Source organism: Aquarana catesbeiana, linkage group LG03 (assembly GCF_042186555.1).
Source record: "Aquarana catesbeiana isolate 2022-GZ linkage group LG03, ASM4218655v1, whole genome shotgun sequence".
NCBI classification, from domain to species: Eukaryota; Metazoa; Chordata; class Amphibia; order Anura; family Ranidae; genus Aquarana; species Aquarana catesbeiana.
In genome coordinates, this window is record NC_133326.1 from 585,308,522 (window position 1) to 585,323,996 (window position 15,475).

General features: G+C 41.2%; 1 protein-coding gene across 1 annotated transcript in view; it reads left to right on the forward strand.

The window, feature by feature from the left end:
* The window catches only part of NFU1 (NFU1 iron-sulfur cluster scaffold), a 68,204-nt gene that overhangs the window by 39,115 nt on the left and 13,614 nt on the right, over positions 1–15,475 (forward strand). Inside the window, exon 7 of the mRNA XM_073622017.1 lies at positions 668–842. Coding sequence (XP_073478118.1) covers positions 668–842 — 175 coding nt within the window. The remainder of the gene's footprint in view (positions 1–667; positions 843–15,475) is intronic.

Consider the following 15,475-nt stretch of genomic DNA (forward strand, 5'->3'; position numbering starts at 1 on the left):
AGAAAAAATTACGAAACTGAAGGGAAGGAAATATATATTGCTCATAGAAGCTGTATTGACTGTATTTTTTTTTTTTTTTTTTTTAATGTACATAGATGTGGAAAGGAAAATGGGTTCACCGTTGTCCAGGGAGTTTCTAAAAAAAAAAAAAAAAAAAAAACTACCATTATGAAGCTCAATGTATCTCAACACTATGGACATGCCCAGGATTATCACTCTTTTGCAGAGGAATTTCCTCTTTTCATCCTGACTATTCTGTCCCACTATATAATAAATGTTAAAGATTTAAGCCTTTTAATACTTTGCTATCCTGAAAAAAAATATACTCTGGGCCTGCAGCTGAATCAGGTCACAGTAGTCTGGCTTTAAAGACAGCTTAGTGACATTCTTATTTTGCATTTTCCCTTAAAACGTATTCTCATCCCCCTACCTGGCATCATTCTCCCTTTTGAGCACTTGCTGTAAGACAGTCAACTGCTTTCTATATGTCCTTTTGCTGTCACTCATCTAAAGACAGTACTGACAGCTTGAATTCCGTTCATTTTAGTAAACATTTGTAAACTTTGAGGAAGGCTGGCTAACTTTTTTTCAATTTTTTTTTTTATTAAACAGTTTTGAGTTTCTCTATGAACTCGCCCTGTGCCAACGTCTTTCTCTTCCTTACCAGGCCTACAGTCCAAGAAGATGGTGGTGATGTCCTCTACCGAGGGTTCCAGGATGGCATTGTACAACTGAAACTACAAGGCTCCTGCACAAGTTGCCCAAGTTCAATAATAACACTAAGAAGTGGCATTCAAAATATGCTGCAGTTCTACATCCCGGAGGTAGAGGGTGTAGAGCAGGTAAGTCTGGTGTTTAATATTATGATTTATTAGCAAATATGAGCTGCTGGTAATCTGGTGATTTTAGAAATCAGGACAGAGTATGTCCCATTGATTCAATATCTCTCTTTCCTTCTCTCTCATTTTGCACTATAGCAAAACCTGTACTGATAGAACATGGGATGCGACAATGATAGCTGCTTTCCATCATGCTAATCCAATGGATTTAATATTCTAGTATTTTAGGCACTGGCCTAGAATGAGTATGCAGATCCAGGTATTCTGACTGTCTAATCTGTATGCTTGTTCAGTGGCACATACCAATAAAGCCAGAGACAACTAGTGAACTTGCTTTTTTACAGGCTGGTCAGCAGTAATAGCGACATGTTTCTCTCAGTACAGCTTTAAGTCTATGAAGCGATAATTTGGCCTATTCCTTCAGGCTGATTAGCTTCAAGTGGATGGATTTTTGTGGACCAGATTTTAAACTGTTTCACAGATTTACATTTGAGAATCTGTGATAAACTAACAGTAATACGCATCCTATGAAGTTTTTGAAACCAGATGTATACAAAAAGAATCCACAGACAGTGTATACTGTATGTTTTAACCACTTGCCTACCGCCGCACGCCGATGTACGTCCAAACTTTGGCGGCGGATATCGTTGTTATGGCAGCAGCTAGCTGCCATAACTCCGGTATCTCCGTTTTCGTGCGGCGGTCGGCTTTAAGATAAAAGTGGCCTCTGTGGCGGATTCGCCGCAAGATCACTTTTATCTGTGGCGGGAGAGGGGGCCCCCCTCCCGCCACGATCCGGTGCCCTCCGCCTCAATCTGGAGCCGTCGGTAGCGGTGGAGGCGATCGCGTCCTTCTCCGTGCTGTGCCTGGAGGTGAGTGAGGCTAAGATGGCACTAAGACTACATCTTAAAGGTGCATTTTTTTCAATATCATTTTTTTAAATGACTTTTTTTTTTTTTTTATTGCATTTTAGTGTAAATGTGAGATCTGAGGTCTTTTTGACCCCAGATCTCATATTTAAGAGGTCCTGTCATGCTTTTTTCTATTACAGGGCATGTTTACATGCCTTGTAATAGGAATAAAAGTGACACAATTTTTTTTTTTTAAACTGTGTAAAAATAAATACAATCATGTAAAATAAAAAAAAATAAAAAATTTAAAAAACCCCCGTCCCGACAAACTCGCGCGCAGAAGCGAACGCATACGTGAGTAGTGCTCGCATATGAAAACGGTGGTCAAACCACACGTCAGGTATCGCCGCGACCGGTAGAGCGAGAGCAATAATTCTAGCCCTAGACCTCCTCTGTAACGCGAAACATGCAACCTGTAGAATTTTTTTAAACGTCGCCTATGGAGATTTTTGAGGGTAAAAGTTTGACGCCATTCCACGAGCGGGCACAATTTTGAAGCGTGACATGTTGGGTATCAATTTACTTGGTGTAACATTATATTTCACAGTATAAAAAAAAATTGGGCTAACTTTACTGTTTTATTTTTTTATTCAAAAAAGTTAATTTTTTTTAAAAAAGTGCGCTTATAAGACCACTGCGCAAATACGGTGCAAAAAAAAAATATTGCATTGACTACCATTTTATTCTCTAGGGTGTTAGAAAAAAAACACTATATAATGTTTGGGGGTTCTAAGTAATTTTCTAGCAAAAAAACCTGTTTTAAACATGTAAATACCTAAAATCCAAAACGAGGCTGGTCCTTAAGTGGTTAAGCATGACTAAACCCTCCTAGTCAATGAGGACTGTGCCATCGTAGCCTCTATTTAGGTCTGCTGAAAGCTAATGCAGCCTGTGCATCTTAGGACTGGCAAGCTGCAAAATATTTAAGTTTTTGTTCTTGGGCTTGGATATCCTTTAAGGTGGCTTAATGTTCCACTTCCTGATCACTGCACCAACATCTCTCCTATAAAGATATTCAAGTGTTCAAATATTGTTTGTACCATTTTCTTCAGTTATTCATTTAATCTCAGACCGCCTGTATTACTGAGAGGGCGGACTACAGGCTGGAAATTTAAAAATATGCGTTTTCTGCTGAAGATTATTTTTCTTGTTTCCCATTAACTTTGTGATAATGCCTTCACATAAAAAAAACCAGAAACCTGTTCGTCAGTAGACTGCTAGTGCACTGCTAACAGTTTTACAATCATCATCCATTCACGCTAACTTTATCTAGGTATTTAAACAAAGATTGCTCTTTATGATCAAAGCCAAGAAAACAGCTGAAGACTTTCTCAACTTAAAGTTAGTAATGACAGTGGCACCTGTGTGCATGCATTTTATAGGGAACTTGTCAGGATAGAAATGTAGTAGCTACCATTGCAGATTTTTGACACTGCAAGCTCTGAAACTCTTGTCCTTATCCATGCTTCACAATTTTGGTCTATCAGGGTTGCATTGACTGTATGCTTTCCCTATATTGGGATCTGGGAGTTACCATTCCTTTTTGGTCTGAGTGACACTATTACATCCTGTGTTGCATTTGTGTGCTTGACATCTGGCTCTTGATCCACCTTGCACATCTGTGAACTGCATATATACCAGTGTTTGCACCGGCTAAGTGCGTAGAGCCTCTGCATTATTCAATTTGATATAAGTGGCTGCCACTTGGCGCATTATCTATCCTGTATATCATCTGACATCTGTGGACTGTGCATAGATATTGATGTCCATATCGGCAGAGTAGGTGGGGTCATTACAGCCAAGTGAATATATTTTCTACTGGTAGCCTATCTATGTTACAAGCAATATATCACACAGAACTGGCAGGTAGTGTGTGAGTCAGCTCTCATTGGCAGCTATAAGGTGGACCATAAGGGATCAATAACAGGCAGGAGGGGAAATGACAAGATATACCCAAAATGAATTATTAAGAATTAGTCCATAGTAGTAGTAAGGAATATCAAGGAGAAGTCTACAGGATGGATGGATCCACAGGTGGATGGGGATTGTACACAAAGAGACTCCAGCTCTCATACCTGCTCTCACAGAGCTAGCAAGAGACCAAATCAAGATGGGGGCGGGCCGCAATGTGTTTCCGAGGCACCGCCTCCTTCAGGCAAACTTTGGTCTCTTGCTAGCTCTGTGAGAGCAGGTGTGAGAGCTGGAGTCACGGCCGGTTATATACCTCCAAATGATGGGTCTGAGCTTAACCCCACAGCGGTTTTCTCATCCCTCGTGGCGGCTGACTTCTTGATTTGGTGATCCACATCCACCCTGTGTACAGCTTGCAAGATACTTTTATGTAAGTGTATCTGAATAAAGTATTACGTGCTTTTACTATCACACTGACCCAGGCGCCTTCTTTCTGTTTATGTATGTTACAGAAAATGAAAATGAGGAAAATGAGTTTTCCTCACGTAGCTGATCTTAAAGTGTTACTAAACCCACAACAGAAAAATCAGTCTGTATATGCAGTAAAGCATGCTTCTTATACCAGCTGTGGAACCTAAGGGGTTACTCCTCCACATTGTATAAAGAGCTGTTTGTTCCTGTCTTCTCTGATCCTGCCCTTCTTTTACTGTCCCCAATCCATCTGCTGATAGTACAGAGCCTTGGAAGCACTCTGCACATGCTCAGTTTGATGTGTATTGCTAGAGTTTTTTTTGGCATGTGATTAGCACAGGGCCAGGGGTCATGCAGCCTCAAAGGACAGAGGAGAGTGAAATTTTCTCCTACAAGCTTTAACCAGACACCTGATATAGAAGTCACGAGACTGCAATATACTGCTGGTGAGAAAAGGTATTTAGTAGTTTAGATTTACTACAATAATTGCATTTCTATGTTCTGTGTATTGTGGGAGACCAAGTATAGTGAATGCAGGGTCCTGGGTATAGTAACACTTTAACCACTTAAAGCAGAGTTCCACCCAAAAGTGGAACTTCCTCTTTAAGCACTCCTCGCTCCCTGACATGCCACAATTGGTATGTCATTTTCTTGGGGGGTGTACCTTACTTTTAGTTGGACTTCCTGTCCCACTTCCTCCTTCCTCTTCTTGGCCGCCTAGGCGACGCCTCATCTCGCCCTAGGCGACCCCTCCCTGCCAGTGATCTTCTGGGACACGTCACAGGTCCCAGAACATTACCTTTCCAATAGCAGAGCGCAGCGCGACCCGCGCATGTGCAGTCTGCGCCCGGCCGTGCACCCGTAAGCTATAATGGCCAGGTGCCCACAGTTGCTATGACTTCGCCGCGGAGAGGAGGGGGAGAGGAGCAAGGCTCCGGGCGCCCGCATCGCTGGACCGTGGGACAGGTAAGTGTCTGTTTATTAAAAGTCAGCATCTACGCTTTTCGTAGCTGCTGACTTTTAATAAACTAAAAACTGGGTGGAACTCCGCTTTAAGGATCAGGCCTGTTTTTCAAACTTGTTTACAAGTTAAAGTAATATATATATATTTTTTTTTTTTTTCCTACAAAATTACTTCCCAAACATTATATATAGAAAAAAAAATAATTATAACACCCTAGAGAATAAAATGGCGGTTGTTGCAATACTGTCTGTCACACCGTATTTGCGCAGCAGTCTTACAAGCGCACTTTTTTTGGAAAAAATACACTTAGTCCAATTTTTTTAGATTGTGAAAGATTATGTTACGCTGAGTAAATTGATACCCATCATGTCACGCTTCAAAATTGCGCCCACTTGTGGAACTTTTACCCTTAAAAATCTCCATAGGCGACATTTAAAAATTTCTACAGGTTGCATGTTTTGAGTTACAGAGGAGGCCTAGGGCTACAAATTATTGCTCTCGCTCTAACGATCGTGATGATCCCTTACATGTGTGGTTTGAACACCGTTTTCATATGCAGGAGCTAGTCACTTATGCGTTTTGCTTCTGCACGCGGGATGGGGCGGGTTAAAAAAATTATTTTTTTAATTTTACTTTTTTATTTTTTTTTTTTTTACACTGTTCTTTAAAAAAAAATGGTGTCACTTTTATTCCTATTACAAGGGAATCCGCCGCTGAGACCACTTTTATCTTGAAGTGGACAGCTCGCTGAAGAAGTGGATACCGGGGTTATGGCAGCTAGCTGCTGCCATAACAACGATACTCCACTTCAAAGATCCGACGTGTAACGACGGCGGGCGGTCCGTAAGTACCGTATATACTAGAGTACAAGTCGACCCGAATATAAGCCGAGGCACCTAATTTTACCACAAAAAACTGGGAAAACTTATTGACTCGAGTATAAGCCGAGGGTGAGAAATGCAGCAGCTACTGTAAGCGGAAAAGAGGGTCATCAATGCCCATCTGCATAAACAAAAACAAAAAGTGTAGCGCTAAAAAGTGATGTGCCAAAAACAATATGGACAATGGGTCCAAATGGCACTAAAAAACCTCAAAAAATGAATAAAATAATTCTGGCAAACTTATATATATGTATGTGTATATATGTATGTATGTGTGTGTGTGTGTGTATATATATATATATATATATATATATATATATGTATGTATGTATGTGTGTGTGTGTGTGTGTGTGTGTGTGTGTGTGTGTGTGTGTGTGTATATATATATATATATATATATATATATATATATATATATATATATATATATATATATATATATATATATATATATATAAAAATATCTCAATTGAAGTCCATACAGATTATAGTGAAAAAAAGAAAAAAACTCAATATGTATATAGTCCCAGTCAATATGATTGGGAAGGTCTCCACTGCTGCTAATCGATTTTATACAAGCATCTGTGGATTTCTGAGCATCGGTCCGCATGAGATGTTATTGTCCATATGCTTTCACCTGGCCGAGAATGGGGAATCTCCGTCCTAGGATACTGATAGCTCCAGAGTCCATCCACCTCAATACAAGCCTGTTTGGCACGCAGAACATATGCTCTGGCGTGTCCAAACAATCTGGTAAGCCTCCTCTTCACATGGTGGTGGTTTTGTCACGATCGCCCATCCCTTTGGAAAATATTCCTCACACTCAAGTTTTTCACTGATGAGTTTACATCCTCAATCATATAGACTGGGACTATATACACACATTGAGTTTTTTTCTTTTTTTCCTTTTTTGCACTATTATCTGTATGGACTTCAATTGACATATATACATAAGTTTGCCATAATTATTTTATTCATTATTTGAGGTTTATTAGTGCCATCTGGACTCATTGTCCATATTGTCTTTGGCACATCACTTTTTTGCGCTACACTTTTTGTTTTTGATTATGTTTGCCATTTATCCAATTTGGTGTGTCAGCTGCTAAGTTTGCGAGCAGCGTGAAATTATTTGTTTACACTTAATGCCCATTTGCATGCCTCACTGTGCCCATCTGCATGCCTCCTCACTGTGCCCATCTGCATGCCTCCTCACTGTGCCCACATGCATGCCTCCTCACTGTGCCCACATGCCTGCCTCCTCACTGTGCCCATCTGCCTGCCTCCTCACTGTGCCCCCTTGCTTGCCTCCTCACTGTGCCCCCTTGCTTGCCTCCTCACTGTGCCCACATGCCTGCCTCCTCACTGTGCCCACATGCCTGCCTCCTCACTGTGCCCACATGCCTGCCTCCTCACTGTGCCCATCTGCCTGCCGCCTCATGTACCTTGATCTCCAGCGCTGTGACATGCAGTCAGTCTAGTCGGCGGCCAGTGTAATAAAGCCCCGCCTCCACCTCCTCTTCGTCCCTATCCCTATCACAGGCGAGGACGAGTCGGAGGCGGGGCTTTGTTGCAGTCAGTCTAGTCGATGGTTGTGCAGTGTAACAAAGCCCCGCCTCGTCCTCGCCTGTGATAGGCGGGACTCTGACTCACTGCTTGGGAGAACTGAATCAGTGTTCTGTCACGGACGAGGCGGAGGCGGGGCTTTGTTACACTGGCCGCCGACTAGACTGACTTGCATGTCACAGCACCCGGAGATCAGGCGCATGAGGCTGCAGATGGACACAGGCTCGAGTATAAGCTGAGGGGGGCATTTTCAGCACAAAAAATTGTGCTGAAAAACTCGACTGAAAAACTCTGTAAGGTGAACTTACACAGGACAGGATTTATGCAGATTTATATGGACTTTATCTATGTATGGACTTTTTGCCAGCTTTCCCAGTATTATACATTTTCATGTGTTTTGATGTTGATATTTAGAGACAGCTACTGGTACCAGCAGGATTTTCTTAATTTTTTGGCCAAGATTTTTAAGCTCAAGTTTTATATATATTATGATGTTAAAGGAAAATATGTTATAATTTTTAACTGAACATGTCGTATTAACCTCAGTTTTGCTTGTAGAAATGAAGGAGTTGGTAGTAAAAGTCTAGTTGCTATTATTGTGGTTTATTGATGTTTATATACTGACCATTCCCCCTGGTAGTTATAGCTAGTTTTAATCTATATACAGGTGGTCCCCTGGTTACAAACATCCATCTTACAAACGGAGGGAGACAACAGGAAGCGAGATGAAATCTACCCCTGGGGAGGGAAATTCACTCCTGTAAGGGTTATTATGGGAAAAAGGTGTCTCCACTTATGCTCCAAGAAGCTTAAAAAATCGTTTTTTTCTGGCTGAAGCTACATTTAAAAAATGTACTGGTTCCAGCTTACAAACAGATTCAACTTAAGAACAAACCTACAGACCCTATCTTGTTGGCAACCCAGAGACCACACACACACACACACACACACACACACACACACACACACACACACACACACTTTTTTTATCTTTGTAGGTACATTGACCTGGTTTGAGGATTTTTCTTTTTTTTTTTTTTTTTTTATATTGATGAGGTACTCCATATTATAGATCCAATTGGTTTACATCCTCTATATTTACCTTCTATTAATACTATCTCACCAGTATGAGGAGAATTTCTCAATCTATGTGATTTTGGGGGTTTTAATATGTGCTAAGGCAAAGTGTCTAGAAAGTAATCAGTCAATAGAAGAAAAAGGTACTACTACCCAAGATTATATGGAGATCCTCCTGAGCTGTCGGGTGCAGGATGTGCAGTCACTCAGCTGCTAACGAAGTAAATGCTTAGAAGACAGTCCGCAACTCCATACGTGCTCTTCAAGAAGTCCAAATTTATTGTAACTCCATAAAAGATAAATATGTACAGCATGGCTGAAACGCATTAATTTCTGCTGTACATATTTATCTTTTATGGAGTTGCAATAAATTTGGACTTCTTGAAGAGCATGTATGGAGTTGCGGATTTTCTTCTATCCATTTAAAGTGTCTAAAAAAACTATGACCGTTAAAGCCCCTTTTAATAATTGCTATATGTTCCTCTACTCTTGTTTGCAATGTCCTAGAGTCCTCCCTATATACTTTATACCACAAGGACACTGCAGTAAATAAACAACATTCTGGGTAGAACAAGTGATAGTCACATATCTCATAAGTATTCATTGTGCTCTCAGACTTAAAATAGGAAGTCCTAAATATTATCGGCCCCATGCCTCTACAAACCCCAAACCTCCTGCAGAGGTAGAAGCCACATAGCTTTTTAAAATATCTAACCTGTTTTGGCTGTTCTTCTAAATGTGGTGCCACGTTATCCCTTAAAAAAGGAACGATGCTTAAAAAAACAGATGTTCTATTGATGAAAACGGGACCCAAGGTTCTAGTGTGTTTTTTTAAATATGCCTTTGTTTATCTGCAATATTCCCTTTATCTTGTACTGGTCTTGTGCTATCCAAAAGGGTCTCAGTCTCTAGAGGAGACTTGATGTATCTGTTCTTCCAGCTGATGATCATCATAACCCCTTTTCAAGAAAATGTTGTTTCAAGATATCGCCTTGAAAATGGGATGTGCAATTCCATCATAAATGGAGGAATTGCCCCCTAGGTATCCCTTTCAGACACGGGTAGATAACAGCTACCAGCAGGAATGTATCTATTCCTATCGGTTGGAAAAATGTTTTGTTATGAAACCGGTGGTCTTAATCAAGATTGTTAAATCCCCCAAATTTTCTGTTCTACTGAACTCGTGGGACAACTTGGTTGTAAAGCCTAAACATTTTATACCTTAATGTATTCCTTGCATTAAGGTAAAAATATTTAGGTGTCAGCATTCTCCCTCACCTCCCCCCCGTTTTTACTTGCCTAAGTCCTCATTCAATCCAGCGTTGTGCACGTCCGCAGCTCTTCCCTCCCCTCATTTCCGGGTCGCTGGCTTTGCTGGGGCACTGGGAGCCATTGGAGCCAGTGCTGTCAATCAAAGCCAGTGATGCGGGGGGTGGGACCGAATTCCGCTGTCTATGTCTGTCAATGGACGCAGCAGCGGGGCAGGGATGCAAACACGCACAAGTGCCACCATGGGAAGTGGCTTCTCATGAGACACTGGAAAGAGGGGAGGGGCCAGGAGTGCTGGCGGGGGACCCAAAAAGAGGAGGTTCACAGCCGCTCTGTGCAATTCCATTGCACAGAGCAGGTGAGTGAGGACACGTGTTTGTTTGTAAAGGTACATAAAAAAAACAATCACTTAAAGCCCAAAATTAGTATTAAAGTCAGCCATAAAATTATGCAACAAATTTTCAACTCCTCTCCATAAGAGAATGTCATTGTAACGAGCCCCTTTGCTCGCTCGGTTCCACTCTCCCGACACTCCTCTGCAGCTATAGAATCAGATTGCAACGTCTGATGGTTCGGTCATCCCATGCTCCGGGATTAGAACTTCAGCTATGTGCTGTTCTAACCCAGTTGTGATAGCTCAGAACAAACACCAGGCAGGCTGTATGTAAGTTCAACCAGGAATCTATCTTTATTGACAAAATACAGGCTTTTATACACTCAACGTGGAGGTGCAGACCTCCTGCTCATATTACTCTAACAATACAGCTGTAACCTAATTAACATGAGCTAATTAACTAATCCCTTTAGACAGCCTAGATGACTCAGACATGACCATTAGGCCAGACCGGCCGTCTTGTAGTTCAGAAAATCCAATCAACATTATCACAATCAACATAGACTCTTTTTCACACAATAGCAGAGTTAATTAACACAAATAACAATGGGGATCAAATGACTCTTAGATCCCATAGTAGACTTATTTACAATACACATTTTAGCAGACAATAGACAGACAGGTGTTGGAATTTACATCAGCATCTCCTAACAGTATCTGTCCCAGCATTATGAATCAGCCACTATTCCAATATGGCAAATCCAGGGTCCCCAGACATACAGCTCACAAAGAGCACCCTTCCCCCAAATGCAAGGGCCCCCGATCGATCGGCAGGAGGCTAGCATACAGTCCCCTCCAAAAGTCTCTTTCCCGGCTAAGTCTGTCACAGTCATCAATGTACCTCCTCCAGAGTATGACCTCTGGACGGGAGCACCCCCAGATGACATCCTCCTTCTCCCACTGGGACATAAACAAATTCCCTATGCTTGAGCATAAGATCTCATAACTTCTCCTATCAGATACTATATTCTTATTTCGGTCAGATAATCTTTTTTATTCAAGAGCACAACGTCGCTGCCCTTATCCGCAGGGCGGATGACAAGTTCTCCTCTTTCACACAAGGACTTCACCCCTTGTTGTGTTATCTATGTATTCATGATTATTTTTATATCTCTTATTTACCTTCATCTTGTCTCTAGATCTTTCAAAACAAGAGTCCTAAACATCGACATGGATGGTGCTACCCTGAGGGATTAAACAGGGATGCATTTGTGATCCTGTATAGATTGTTATTCTTGAAATGACCAACCCTTTGGTCTCTGGAAATCAGATTATCCAAAAATAGTAGTTTTCTAACAAATTTCTGTATGTCCACAAAAGTCTTAAACTTATCCAGACCCCATTAGGGTGCATATTTTTAACCTCGAGCTGCAGTTTTACTGCCCCCAACCACCCACCTAAAACATAGCAAACAGTCAGAGGGCTGTACACATGCCAAATTGTTTTGCAACACTCTAAATATTTGTCCATTGCAGCGGACAGTGTAATTCACATGGTTGCATTCGCATTGCTTTCAAAAATTTTCCAGCATGTAGTGTTCCGCTGGTTTTACCACTCTCCAAACACATTGATGTCAATGCAAATGCCTCACAAATGCACCTATGGCATCTACAGCACATTTGAGATGCGTTTAGAAAGTGTTACTAGCCAAGATGATAGTACAAGAATCCACACAATAGAAAACCAACACAGAGGAGACATCTGGCAAATGTTGTTTGATGTGATGCGAACACAGCTAAACATGCCAATAATATGCTAATGCGATAGGCGCTTTGATACCTTTTTTTTTTTTTTACCTAAACAAGCCCTAAGCAAGCATACTAGCAGACATCAGCACTACTTTAAGCTTGTTAAAGCCTGTTAGCAGCTTGCTTAAAGTAACAGTCAGCACTCCCCTTAGCTCTGCTGTGTGTGTATGTGGAGCACGGATCCATAGACGCAGCTCAGGAGCGAGCACACCCATGTGCCCCCGTAGCAAGCAGCTTATGGGGGCACACAGAAGAGAAGGAGCCAAGATTGCGGAAGGTGGACCTTAGAAAAAGCGGTTAGGGGATACCCTGTGTAAAACCATTGCACAGAGCAGGTGAGTATATCATGTTTGTTATTTTTATTTATTTATTTATTTATTTATTTTAGAACGCTTTCATGTGGGTTGCAGAGCTCTAAACTAAATTAGACGTTCATACACCAATTAATGCAGACAGTTTGGAGTTTAGTCCTCCTTCACACTGCCAATGTCAAACCTGCATTTAGAGGACGTTTCTGCATGTAATAATTTTTCAGTGGTGCCCATCACATTGTGCATTTAGATGCATTTTGTTTAGCTGTTTAGAGAAATTGGAATTCTCTGAATCCAGGATCCAATTAGGCACTCTAAGCGTGGCTAAACACATATAAAAGTGTGTGAAATACATGTAAATTTGACTAAATGCATGTAAATCTGCTTTAAAGCAGGGAACATCTAAACCTAGGAAAAGGTGATCTGGTAGGCTTTAAAGTAGTTTATACTTCCCATATGACGGAGTGCCAATATGACTGAGGCCTAAGCGATGCCCATTGGCTAACCTAAGTTATCAGAGATGTAGCCTTTCAGGATAACTTAAATTCCTTCTTCGGGCTTTATATGTTCTTGCAAAAATGTATAAAGCCTGAAGAAGGGATCCAAGTTGTACAGAAAGCTTACATCTCTAATAACCTATCTGATGTGTATCACCTAAACGTCAAATTTTCTAAATTAATTGATGGCTAACGTGCTAAGGGTCCTTTCCCATGCAGGTGCTTCTCTCCATTCAGGTGCTCAATGAGCTGACCGTTTTGTGACATCAATGTCCATTTATTTTTTTCCCATTTTGACAGCAACCTGTGGCAGACCTGTGATGGCTCTGTGGGCAGCCAGATATAAAAAGACCTGTTTGCATCAAGCTACCTCCAATTTGCCTTGTTTTGATTCTGGAAAAACAGAAAAGTATGAAAGTCTACTTGGGGTTTTTTTTTTTTTTCTTGACCTAGGACTCGGAGGTAGAGGACTTGTGTCCTTTTACATGTGCCTGCCCATTGACCTTCATGGATCTTCCCGTCAGTTCCACCTGAATAACTGAGAGGCAGACCTGATCAGAAAGTCCATGTGAAAGGGGCACCAATTGAAACATTGGTTGTGCTGTACTGCTGCAATTTACATAGTAGCCTCTAGGTGTCATTCTTGCATTTATATCATTGGAGAAAAATGCTTCTACAGCATTTAGATATTAGGGCTGGATTTTCTGGTAATTCTTGTTTCTAATCAACAGTGGTAAAAACAAATAAATAGTCATTTACTTACATTACATGGTTGTAGTTTTGGTTTCAGATTTTATTAGTCATATCTTAATGAGCCTTATTAACTTGTAATTGCAGCTTCATCTCTAGGCATTTAATTTCAACACTCATTGCGGTATTTGGTATCAGTAAGACTCATTGTGGTATTTATCATTGTTCCTTTGATTAAATAGTCAGAACATTTTTGTATGTTATAGTGAGTATTATATTTATTTTAGGGTACGCACATACTGCACTTTATTTTGGAAGGGTGGCCATGCATAGTTTAAAAGACTAGTACTGGAAACCGTAGCAGTGAGATATCTGCCAATCATGTACACAATGTTAAATTGCAGCTCAGTTAACATACGTAACATACATTTTCTAGCAAGTTGTATGGTGTTTATAAGTGCTTGTTATTTTACATTTCAAAGAAGCCATACATTGCCTGATCCTCTCCCAGGCTTTGCATTGAGCTGTCTGATTGGGGTTTAAGCAGGCTGTGTGTGGGCACCCTAAGGGAGGCTTCTGTGCTCTGCTTAGTGATTTAAAGTGGTTGTAAAGTCAGAAGGTTTTTTTATCTTAATGCATTCTATGCATTCAAATAAAAAACCTGTGTGCAGCAGCCCCGCTAACACTCACCTGAGGTCCCTCTCCATCCAGCGATGTCCACGAGTGTCTCAGCCTTCCGAGATTCTCCCTCCTGATTGACTGAGACACCACAGCAGTGGCGCCATTGGCTCCCACTGCTGTCCATCAAAGTCAGCTAGCCCAGTGATTCTCAACTCCAGTCCTCAAGGCGCCCCAACAGGTCATGTTTTCAGGATTTCCCTCATTTGAAATGTCTGTGGTAATTACTAAGGCAGTGAAACTGATCAAATCACCTGTGCAAAATAATGGTTAGCCTGAAAACATGACCTGTTGGTGCGCCTTGAGGACTGGAGTTGAGAAACACTGAGCTAGCCAATCGGGAGAGAGGGGGCGGGGCCGGGTCAGGGCTGCTTGTTTGAATAAACACACGGAGATGTGACTCAGCTCGGTGCCCCCATAGCAAGCTGCTTGCTGTGGGGGCACTCAACCGGAAACAGGGGCCAGGATCACAGAAGAGGGACTCAAGAAGAGGAGGTCCCGGCTGCTCAGTGCAAATCCACTGCAAAAGAGCAGGTAAGTATAACATGTTTATTATTTTTATAGGAGAAAAAAATTAGACTTTACAATCACTTTAAGTACAGTAGAAGACATGTCCTTCGTAGGAGGCTCATTATGTTGTCAAATCAGGCCACTCTCCTTCCACGTGGGACTTTTTGGATTGCTTCAAAGAGTGAGTTTATGGGAGAAGCACAAATAGAGATTTTTCACTAAGGATATATAAGTGAAGCTCTTGGTTTGCGGGGAGGGAGTTCCAAAGGTATCTATTAAATGAAAGCTGTCACATAAAGTTTTTAAAGGGAGGTTTACATTTACAGAGATGTACTGTAATTATATGAACACATCTGACAGAAATAGAAGCAGTCATACACTGGTACTGCAGGTTCCTTACAGCAGGATTTCACATTCCACTAATCCTTCATTATAATAGACATTAGAGACATTTCATGTTATACATGGTTGAATAGTACTAGATTAGGGGCTAGGCACATACACATAGACCGTATTTTCTTTGAGAGATTGCTTTAACAGAAAACTGAAACAATGTTACCTGCCCTCCCCAGCTATCTTTGGTGAACTACAAAATAACCCCCTTTTATCTAATAGAGTGGAGGGGGTGTCTGTAGTCTAAATCAGAAGAATAGCCTAGGATGACAGTGCTGCTTCTTCATAGATTCTCTACAGTAATTGAGTATTGTAACTAGTACAGAGGACTTACGTTAATGGCAGGATCACCAGGTGAAAATAAGGGA